This window comes from Mastigoproctus giganteus, chromosome 6 (assembly GCF_048544385.1).
Source record: "Mastigoproctus giganteus isolate SK-2022 chromosome 6, ASM4854438v1, whole genome shotgun sequence".
NCBI lineage: Eukaryota > Metazoa > Arthropoda > Arachnida > Uropygi > Thelyphonidae > Mastigoproctus > Mastigoproctus giganteus.
This window is the reverse complement of record NC_143580.1, coordinates 111,834,851-111,846,965: the sequence shown is the minus strand read 5'-3', so window position 1 is coordinate 111,846,965 and position 12,115 is coordinate 111,834,851. Positions and strand designations below refer to the sequence as shown.

Below are 12,115 nucleotides of genomic sequence, written 5' to 3'. Positions count from 1 at the left end.
GTACTCACCTTAGACAATCTGAGGACGGAGTTGTGCACTTCTGCTTCCTTGCGCATATTTTAATTCCGTTTTAAATTAATTTATTCTCATCCCTAAAATTATCAATTTTTAAATTACCCAAACCCCCAAAAAATTTAGTCATCAATTCACCCAAATAACAATTGCAGATCGTCTAAGGTGAGTACCGTATGTTAAGCTTTAGTTATCGAAACTTAGTCCTACAACACGGTACTTTAAGAATTCTATAATTTATCTAATATACAGGGCTTTCCAATAGTAACGCTCGATTTTTGTAACGCAATAAAACAAATTGTGAGAGTGATAGTGATCTATTTTTATTTTTATTATGAAGTATATGTGTTAACATTATGTTTTAAAAATTATATCAAATAAATGTCCGCCGCGGCTTTGTCTGGTTTGGTTAATCCTGGATACCCAATTGGTGATGACGTTATCGCATAAAAGTGGCTCAATTTCAGCAATAACGTGCCTAATGTTGGCCTTTAAGGCGGCAACTGTCCGTGGTTTGTTAGCATAGACTTTGGATTTTAGAAAGCCCCAGAGAAAAAAATCCAGTGGCGTTAGGTCGCAGGATCTGGGCGGCCAATTAACATCACCATTTCGCGATATAACGGAACCTTCAAATTTCTCATGCAATAGTGTTACTGTATCACGTGCCGTATGGCACGTAGCACCGTCTTGCTGAAACCAAATGTTTGTTAGATCGATTCCATCCACTGCAGGCCAAAAAAAATCTCTTATCATAGCCCTGTATCGCTCACCGTTGACCGTAAGTGCCACTTCTTCTTCGTTTTCGAAAAAATACGGACCGATTATTCCGCCGGACCAAAGTGTACACCATACCGTAACTTTTTCGGAATGTAGTGGGACCTCATGAATCTCCCGTGGGTTTTCGTCGCTCCAAATTCAGCAATTTTGCTTGTTAACAAAGCCACTTAACCAGAAATGAGCCTCGTCACTAAACATTATTTTTCGCCCAAAATCAGGATCGACCTCCAACTGCTCTAGCGCCCAATCAGCGAATGCACGCCGCTGCGCATGATCGTTGGGCTTTAGTTGTTGGGTTAATTGCACTTTATAAGGGTGAAGCCCTAAGTCCTTATGCAGGATTCGCCAAGTTGTCGTCGAAGACAGGCCAAGTTCTTGAGCCCGACGCGGAATGGACTGTTGCGGATTCTCACGCACACTTTCCCGGACTGCAGCAATATTTTCAACGGATCTTGCGTTTCGCTGACGTACAGGCACTTTCAGATTTGCCACAGACCCAGTTGCTTCGAATTTGTTTATTAAACGGCGAATTGTGGATTCTGAAGGATGTTCGTCGACACCATAAACTGCACGGAGTGCACGAAACGTTTGACGAATAGAACATTGGTTTTGATAATAATTTTTTACAATTTCGGCTCGTTGCTCAGTCGTGTAACGCTCCATAATAAAATGCAGAGACTAACTGAATACGGCTACCAAAGATACCACCTGTGTGACTGTCGACTTCGTCATGCGCTGTTGCCAAACATCGAGCGTTACTATCGGAAAACCCTTTATAAAGAAATATAAAGCAGATAGATAGGGATTACCTTATATGCAAATTAAAGATTAATAATAATTATGATAAATAAAATTTGGTTCATTTACAATAATTATCCTAGTGTATTGGAGAGGGGGAAAAAATGTGGGTTATCCACATTGTAAAATACATTACAATATATTACAGTGTAGATAAAAATATATTAAAACTCACTTTTTTGACAAAGTGCTTATCCAATTTTGTCTGAATTTTCTTTTTATCATCAATTTTACTTATAGAAATGTCCAGAGCTGCATGTTTCATTGGGTCTATTCACTCTAGTTATCTTCAAGGAATGGACAAATTTTTTTGAAGGTACCTTAGCTACCACTTTTTTAAAAACTTCTATTTCCCCTTCTTCGCTATCACTGTCAAATAAAATCTCATTTTGTATTAATTCTACAACTTTCTCAGTTGTCATTTCTCCAAAAGCAGGTTCTTGGTTGATTGCAAGAAATTTTTGGGAGAAGTGATGCAAACTCTGTATTTTAAGCTTGATAAGGCAGATAGAGTTCAAACCAGTAAATAAACATTAAATTTTTGCACTTGCAGTTTTAAGGAATTAAATTAGCAATTTTATATTTTATATGCCCATTTCTAAATGGATTTTGGGGGAATCTGTTTATTATTTTCTTGTTTTGTTGGAAACTGACTCCAGAGAGTTAGTCCCATTGAATAATGGCATTGATCTTTAGTGATATGGCTGACACATAGCCCAGAATTCTAGCTTTTCAATAAGCCTGGTGTGAGTTCAACAGTTACTTATTGTTTATGGTGAAACTTCATCCCATGAAAACAGTGTGCCTTTCAAGGACAATTCAGGTGAACAATTATTGTTAATGCTGTCTACCATCTACTTCACTTGATGTTGTCTGTAATGTGCCTCTTAATAATTTCAGCATCAAGAGGCTGTAGGAAACCTGTGAAATTAGGAGGAAGGAACTTGATTGCCACAATACTAAGATATACTGTTTGTGGCAAGGAGTATTATCTAAAAGCAAAAGCACATTGTGGTTTTCAGTTCTACTGCAGTCATCCATGCTTTACTGTTATGTCTATAATTTACGTGAATTGTTGGGTTGAAATTCTTAAAACCTGAGGTTTTGCTGCCCTTCCACTTACAGTAACTATCCCTTTTTCACTCCTGTAAGCATTTGTACAGAATGCAAGGGTGACCCTTTTGCAGTACCACTTGATATTCTTTTGTCTAGTTGCATTATATAAAAAGAGTTGTTCCATCAATATTATAAATGTCTTGTTAATCATATTTTTTAAAAATATCAAATTTTTTGATAATATTGTTCCTGATCTTACTACATTTCAACAGATCCCCCCCCCTCCAGAATGCAGCATTTACACTGCAGAGGTACACACTATAGAATTAGTCTTGGATTACCTAAGAACTTTGACGATACCAGTGGTTTATTTTGTACACTGATTCTTTAAGTGCACTATAGGCTTTATCAGTGATGAGATATGCCACTCATCCAACCCTATCCTGGATTCAGTAGATAAGTAATTTCTGTGAAGGTGGATCTGATATTCACTATTTTTGGATTCCCAGCCACATCAGGGTTAGAGGAAATGATTTGGCTGATATTGCAGCCAAATTAGCAGCCTTGACAAATAATCTTGACCTGTCAGTCCCTATACAGACTACAGACAGGTAATCCATAATAAGTTGTATTTTCAGTGGCAAGATTTGTGGCATCAGCAGTAATAAAAAACTATATGAGATTAAGACTGTAATCAAACTATGGCAGCCTATATAGGGATCATAAAGAGGAATTTTTGTTCTTGCTTGGCTCTGCATGGGACTTAGTCTTCTCACACATCCCTTTCTGCTGAGGGCTGATGACCCTCCTATGTGTGAGCAGTGTAACACTGTTTTATTTGTTAAGTATTTTTTAACAGTATGTTTAAATTTTAGAAGTGCACTTCCTGTCACTTAACCATTTGACTGAGCCTTATACACTCAAGTCAGATTTTATCTGACAATGACTATATGTTAGCAGTTAATAATTTTTTTACAAGCTATTATGCATAGCTGTATATAAAATAGGTAGTTTATTTTTACTCTTATACTGCATTTTATTCATTGATGTTTATATAAACAACTTTATTTATTAGGTTGTTTAAAACAACTTTTTAAAGGTTAACAAAATCTCAGTCTTTTGGAAATTTAAATTTATCCTGGCACATTATAACTCTGGTCATTTTGTCACCATTAAAACCAAACTAAACATTCTTTCGTTCCAGAAATGTTAATACATGCTTGGTGAGAATCTGGCTCTGTGACATAATTTTGATAGCATCGATCAACAAACATTCAAACTACTACTACATCCAAATATGAAGGCTGAAGTTTGTGTGTTATGTCAATGTGAGTTTCACATTATATCAGTATGAAATACATGTTGATCAAGGCGCCTCCGTAGCCAGGTGGGAAGGAGCAGCAGTGCGTAGCACACGCTTCTTGATTAGACTGGGGTTCGAGCCCGTCACCACCAAATATGGAGGATGCGGGAAGGTCAGGGAATGACCACCGCATATCATGGAGCAATATGGCCTTAGTTACTAATGCTCCTAAAAACCAAATAACAACGACAACAACTTTCATACATGTTTTAAGCATATATTATATTTATATACATGTTTTCATACATATTTTAAGCCCATACATGTTGATCAACATGTATGGGCTTAAAATATATAAGGTTCTGCTGCAGCCTATTCTGTAGAGTGAAATTTTTGTAAAAATAAAAAAATATATATATATTTAAATTATTATAAACATTGATTTGTTTATTTTGATCTTATTGACAAACTGACAGCAAAATTATTGTTATTGACAAAGATCAAATTAGAAATTGTTAATTGTTTAAACATAATGTGTCACAACGCACAGTACACCGAACCCTGCTGAAAATGGGGCTGTGTAGCCGCAGGCTGCTCCGAGTGCTCATGCTAACCACGGTTCACATCAGCGACAGCACCTGCAATGGGCATGCAAGCATCGAAACTGGACCTTGAGTGATTGGAAGAAGGTTGTCTGGTCAGGTGAATCATGTTTCCTACTATGTGGACAACCGGGTATGTGTGTCGTTTACCTGGGGAAGTGATGGTGCCTGGATGCACTGTGGGATGAAAACAAGCCAGTGGCGGCGGTGTCATGCTTTGGGCAATGTTCTGCTGGGATACCCTGGGTCCAGTCATCCATGTGCTTAGCACTCTGACGTCTACCACCTACCTAAACATCATTGCTGACCAGGTACACCCTTTCATGGTAACGTTCTTCCCACTCTGGCAGTGCTGGCTTTCAGCAGGAAAATTCACCATGCCACACTGCCCAGATTGTTCAAGACTGGTTTGTGGAACATGAGGAAGACTTCCAGTTATTGCTGTGGTTTGTGTTGGAACAGCAACTGCGATCTGTGGCGTCTCAACCACGGACCTTACAGGATTTAAAGGATCTGCTGGTTACTTGTTCGTAACAGATATCACAAGAGACATTTAGAAATCTTGTAGTGTCCGCGCCTCACTGAGTACAAGCTGTTTTTGTCTGCACGTGGAGGACCAACATCATATTAGGTAGGTGGTCATACTGTTTTGGCTCATCTGTGTATATCTCTTTATTTATTTATCATTTAATTCAGTTTCATTAAATTCTGGATCAAAAAGCCAGAGAATTTTTTTTTAAATCTAATTGTTTTTTTTTTTTAATGTTGCCTTCTAAACTCAGTGATTGCTGAATTATAACCCCATTCATAATGGACTATGCTGCATAGCTTGTGGTATAAAAGTTGAACCGCTTCCTATGCTAGAACAGTGGTAATTTTCATCTGGTGATGCAAGTCAAAATGATAAAGTTGCAGTTATGGGATGTAGTAAAGATATCAGGGAGTTTCAAAAAGGGCATGATTGTTGGAGTTCATGCATTGAGTGCTTCCATACCTGAAACAGCATGTCTTTTCAGTTGTCACGGCCCATTGTGGTTAAGGTGTAAAAAGAATGGTGTTGAATGGGTCAGACTACCTCTTACTGACAGAACTGGAAAGGATTATTCAAGGTGGATGTTCATGGTAAGCAAAGGGTGCAGCACATTGTATGGGCTGAATGGCAGGTTACTGCGCGACGGTTGATGTCACAATAAAATATGGGAAATGCAAAAACAATATCCAAAATGATGTGCCTCACACCGAGCCATATGGAGTTCTACAGCAGACGACCCAAGAGACAACCCCTGCTCACCAGTGATCATTGTTGACAGCGAATGCTGTGGCTTCAACAACATGCTATTTGGACACTGGTGGGCTGGAAACTCTGGAAAAGTATGCTGGTTGAATCAGTCCAAATACCTGACACAGACAGACGTCTTCATGTGTGATGCAAGCATCACGAGTCCACGGACTCATTCTGCATGGTGCTCACTATCCAGACAATTGGCAGTGGTTGCTTAATATGGAATATGATGTTTTTCTGGAAAGATCTAGGACCCCTGTTGCAAAGGACCAACACTTCACCAGTGAGGTCTGCTGGCAGTTCTTAGAGACCATGTGCAACCTGCCATGTTGCATTTTTTCCCCGGATAGAAACGGGATCGTTCAAGATAATAATTCCCCATGTCATCAGGCCTGCACACTGTGCACAAGTGGTTCGAGGAACACAGTGACGATATCACATATCCTGATTGGCCTCTAGATTTGCCTGAACCCCAGTCCAATTGAATACCTGGGAGATGTTTTGGAATAGGAAGTGAGGTATATGGACACACAGCTGTCATCTATTCCAACACTGTAGAAAGCTGTGCAGGCAGCATGGTTCCAGATTCCAATGAAGGTTTTCAGACATCTGGTGAAATGAATGCCTAGGCAAATAGCGGTTGTTATCCATCCGAACATTGGCTCAATACGTTATTAGGCAGGTGGTCATAATTCAGTGAACACTGAGTGAATTAAAGTTGTCTTCTACTAGTTGGAAATGCAAATCATAGCATTGAAAGATTTCAAAACAATTTTGTAACTTTTAACAGATGTGTTATTTGAATTGTATTTGAAACTATCTTGGAAAAAAAAAAAAACGTGTCTAATTTTTGATAGATTAATTGCTTTTTTAGTGCACATTATCATGATTATTAAGTTTTTACTGTGTTTTATAAAACTACAGGGGGTCCCTGATATCCGAGTATTCATTATCCGAGTCCCCACGGTTACGAGGATTTGAAAATTAATGAATTAGTGTTTTCCCTTGAGAAAATTGATCAAGCACTTTTTTTTTTTTTTTTTGTGAGAATGATCTTCCTCATGATCGTGCAACAAATGTTAATCGTGAAGTTAAGATACATAACTAAATGCTACGACACTTTTATCTGAAAAAATATGACAAAAAAAAAAAAAAAAACTCTGGATTCATTCTTTATTCATACAACTGAAAAATAGTGTAACTTCAGTAAACTTTACTTAACCTTACATTGTATAGCATATTATAATAAAAAATGTCTAATTAAATAATTTTATCATTTTTCAGTTCCTTCATCCATTTTTTACTATGTACAAGTACATAATAAACATTACTATATAATGTCGGTGTAGATACACCATATCTACTCATCCTTCACAATGAATTGCCCATGTATTGCACTACCCCGAATAACTAACACTTCACTTGCAATACCAGGGTACCTGCCCTCCCACTGATGAAAAGCCAGCTAAGTTTGAAACGGTGATCTGGGTGGTGGCACCCACCGAGAATATGTAACAAGTCTTCTCTATTAGTGAAGCGTTACTTATTCGAGGTAGTGCAATACATGGGCAACTCTTTGCGAAGGATGAGCACAATATGAGATACAGATGAAATGATGCGTTTCACACTACTATCATAGTTTTTTTTTTAAGAGTTGTCTATGATGTATCTACTTCAATATTATATAGATATAGAATCTTAAAATATTATGCCTAGTTGCATTTAGTTTTATTTAAATAATAAACATTATGAAAATTTGTCCCTCATTTTAAGTGGAATTTTCTGGAACCAATTATCCTTGGATAATGAGGATCCCCTGTATTTTATTTTTAATATAAATATGGGGTTCCATTTTTAGAAAGAAATTGCCGATCTCAACCAGATTAAAATAGGAAATCACAAAAAGTAAGGATATACAATTCAACTTGCAAATGCTATTTGTAGCTGTTGCAGTGATTTCCCATCAAATGGCCAGGTGACTAAGCTACCTTCAGATAGAATATCTCATCATATTTTTCAGACCAAAACCCTGAGCATCGCAGTCATTTCTTATTTCTAGTCCTAACATTGTCCACTAAAATATTTCTATACATTGATTTAGATAAACTTTTCTCTTTAATAATTAATTGTAGTTAAATTTTTTATTTATGTCTTGCATTATGTTGTCTTTTTCAGTGCCGTAAATTTAAAAGCAGTGATCTTATTCGAGACAAAGCAGACTATTTATATAATAAGTTTAAAGCATATTTTGTTACTGGCGATGGCGAAAGTTCTTTACTTGTAAGTACATTTAAATGAGTGATTCATTTAACCATCTGTTTAATACAGTATAAATTGATGTTAATTTCAACTGTTATATTTTTCTTTTATATAATTGGTCTTTTATCACTTACAATATACAGGTAGATGGTCCAAAATATTACTATTCAAAGGCAATTATCCAAAAAAATTGATATTTTTAAGATTTGGATCCTCCTCCCCCTCCTCAAGTAGCATAAAAGTTGTTTCTTGAAGTAATGATATTGAATGGCAAACTGGTTCTACTAATATGATTACACTTATGTCTTTGTTAATTTGATAATGAAATTATTTGAAAGGTAACATATTTTGAAATTGCCATCATTCACCAACTGTGATGTATTCTTCTCTGTGCATTTTAGTATGGATTATTCAAAATGCACCTACAGTGAAATTCAGTCTGAATTGCACCCTGCAACTTGTCTGTTACAAAAAAAAATTGAATGGAGCTATAACAGAAATTTGCTAGTCATCATTGGCTATTTTCAATCCACTACAGGATGAAGGCCTGTTCAGCAACTTAAAGCCTGTTCAGCTTGCTGTTTCGGTTGATTCTCATCAAGTATTCTTTCTAACCTGTTAGAAATGACCCTTGTGAACAACTTGTAGATGTGAGGTTCTGTTTTTTAAAATGGCCATCCATTTACTACCCACAAACTCGTGAATTTCATCTGTCTATCTCTGTTGTCTTCCAGGTTTTCTTTTAGCTCCTCTTGGGTACCATTCTGTTATTTTTCTTAGTGCACCTGTCATCATGTCTTCTAGCTGTTTGTCTTGCCCAAGACCATTTCAGTTCTTTGTATTTGGCAAGAATGTCCTTTATTTGTGTTTACTTCCTAATCGACGTGTTTCTCTTCTTATTTGACAGTCCGATTCCTAATATAATTCGTTCCATTCTTCACTGTAGTTTTCATCTTCTCTTCCATTCTTTTGGCGAGTGCCCAAGTTTCATTTCCATAATACATTGGTTCATTATTTTACGTTTCAGACATATTGGGATATTGTTCCACAGTATGTGGCTATATTTCCTGAATGCTATCCATTAGAAATTAATTCTTCTCTTGACTTCCAGCCAGTTTATCATTATTACAGCTAATGACTTGTCCCAGATAAGTATATGAATCCACCAGATAAGTATATGAATCCTTCTCTGCTATTCATTATTTTAGTAATGATGAACTCGTCTTTAGTCTGAAATCTTTACTAACTCTGCATAACTGATTAAGATTTTCCTCTAATTCTTTGGGATCATGGCTTATGATCACAATGTCATCTGCAAATCGTAAATGGTTTAGGTACTCTCCTTTCTGCGACCAGTTTAATCTGAAAGCTTCTTAAAGGGCAGCAATAAACAACTTTGGAGATATTGTGTCTCCTTGTTGAACTCCTTTCTCAACTTTAAATTTCCTACTGTCGTTGTCTTGTCTAAAAAAGGAGGTAGCATTCTCAAATATATTTTCTTCAAAATCATAATATATGCCTTGTCTTTCCAGTGCCCAAAACATTGCCTTATGCTGTTTGGAGTCATAATCCACAAATGCCTGGCATCTGGTGAGTATGGGCTTGGCACACCCAGGGTCCTGAGCTGGATATCATCATTCTTCTCTTTCTTGGTGATTCCCTTCTACTTCTCTCTCTCTCTCTCTCTCTCTCTCTCTCTCTCAGGGTAACTTGAGAATTTTTTTTTTTTTGGCTGGTGTAGCATAAGCCTCAGGCTTCCTTGCACCATGTAGCTAATAATAATAATAATGGTGTTTTTATTCATTTGCTTTTTCCATTAGCTGCAATATTACATAAAGGTGATCCATAGTTGAGAATCCTGTCCTAAAGCCAGCTTGCTGTTTCGGTTGATTCTCATCAAGTATTCTTTCTAACCTGTTAGAAATGACCCTTGTGAACAACTTGTAGATGTGAGGATAACAAGCTAATTGGTCTATAATTTCCAATTTCTGATTTATCTCCTTTCTTATGCAGCAAAATTATGATTGCATTATTCCACTCCTTAGGTGTCACGCCTCTCCTAACATATTTTGTGAAGAGTCTTGCCAGTTTTTTGTGTCATGTCTCTTCTTCCCAATTTTAATAACTGTACAGTAACTTCGTCTTCCCTCTTGGCTTTCTGATTCTTCATTTTCTTCAACACATGTTCTACCTCATCAGGAAGGATATTGGATATGTCGTATGTGTTGCTGCTAATTTGTGACCCATCTTCCCCGCTGCTTGGATAATTTCCTCACCCCTTATATGATTCTTTATAGTAGTCTTCTGCTTTTTGAATTATGCCTTCTCTGCTATTTATAAGTACACCATCACTATTCTTCAGTTTCAGTATCATTTGTCTTTCTGTATTACTGCTCATGACTGCTGAGTTAAGTCCTTTGTTTTCCCTTAATGCTTGTTCTTCTTTTCTTTTGTTAAATCTTCTTATGTGCTCTCTGAATATCTTTCTAATTACTTTGCATAACTCAGTATACTCAATTTTTGTCATTGTCAGTGTTTATTTGCTCTTCATTTGTCATCTTCACCATGACAAGAGATTCTTAACTAATTTTTTATTCTTTGGATTTCTTTTTACCTATATGTTTCTCGGGCTTTATCACTTTCAGAAAATTGTAATCTTCATTGATATCTTGTTCCTGAAAGGTCTTCAGAAGCTCAAACTTGTTCTTAAGTTCCATTACAGACTGCTTTTTCTCCTCTTCTGTTATCTCAAAAACCGGTGCCTCCGTAGCCAGGTGGGAAGGAGCAGCAGTGCATAGCACACGCTTCTTGATTAGACCGGGGTTCGAGCCCGTCACCACCAAATACGGAGGATGCGAAAAGGTCAGGGAATGACCACTGCATATCCCGGAGCAATATGGCCTTAGTTGCTAATGCTCCTAAAAAAACCAAATAACATAACTAACATAACATCTCAAAAACCGTTGTATTATTTATTCCAGTCAGTTTTTTCCTTTCTTTTCTTACATCTATATCAAGTGAGGAGGAGGGGTTATGCTGTTAGTTAGGAAACACATAAAATCTAAGGAAATGCATCCATTTGACATGGGTGGACAGTGCAATGTTGAGTCTGTTTGGTGACACAAACACTGGGAAAGGGAAAATGAAAGTAGGAGTACCATATTTCCCCATGTATAAGACGCACCTTAATTTTGGGGCCCGAAATTTGAAAAAAAAATGTGTTACATAAAGTTATTGAACTCAAGTTTTATTCATCATAAAATTCATACAACTCATCACTGTCAAAACTCCCATCCATTAGCTTGTCCTCATGTGTGTCTGATGACGAATTACTGTCTTCATATATTGCCTCGTCCTCAGTTCCATCTATGGCATTTGAAATGCCACACTTCTTAAATGACTTGACAACGATCTTAAACTTGATATTATCCCAGGATCCTTTCACCCAGGTACAAACTTCTCCTATAGTTGGTTTCTTCACTCTTCCTGCTGGTGTCAAATCAATGGATGATTTGACACCAGCAGGAAGGAACCAATGGAGACTTCATCCATTGGTTCCATTCGTCTCTCATGGCAGCTTTGAAGGGTTTGTTAATGCTGACATCAAGTGGTTGGAGCTGTGATATCAAGCCTCCTGGTATGACGGCAAGTTTTGTTTTTTGCTCTGCAGCAATCTTCTTTGTGTTTTTTGTTATGTGTGGCCTGAACTGAACAAGCACCAATAGGGCAGGTTTGCATAAGAGCCCGCCCGGTCTCCTGCTCCACTCTTTCTCAAACCAGATCCATCCAACCCTTGTCATGAACGTGGACAATCAGTCCTCGAGGAATGTCTTCTTTTGGAATTGTTTTGCATTTGAAAATCAGCATAGGAGGCAGCTTGGTTCTGTCGGCACAACAAGCTAGAACAACTGTATAATGGCTCTTTTCATGTCCACTTGTCTTCACAGTTACAGTTTTCACCCTCTTCTTATCAACAGTGCTGTTACTTGGGACATCAAATTTAAGGGGGACTTCGTCCATATTTGC

General features: G+C 37.3%; 1 protein-coding gene across 4 annotated transcripts in view; it reads left to right on the top strand.

The window, feature by feature from the left end:
- Positions 1 to 12,115, top strand: part of LOC150084511 (lens epithelium-derived growth factor-like) — a 316,821-nt gene that overhangs the window by 257,196 nt on the left and 47,510 nt on the right. For all 4 annotated transcript variants that reach the window (XM_090375260.1, XM_090375258.1, XM_090375259.1 and 1 more), the window contains exon 15: positions 8,006 to 8,110. In XM_090375260.1, the coding sequence (XP_090231386.1) occupies positions 8,006 to 8,110 (105 nt within the window). The remainder of the gene's footprint in view (positions 1 to 8,005; positions 8,111 to 12,115) is intronic.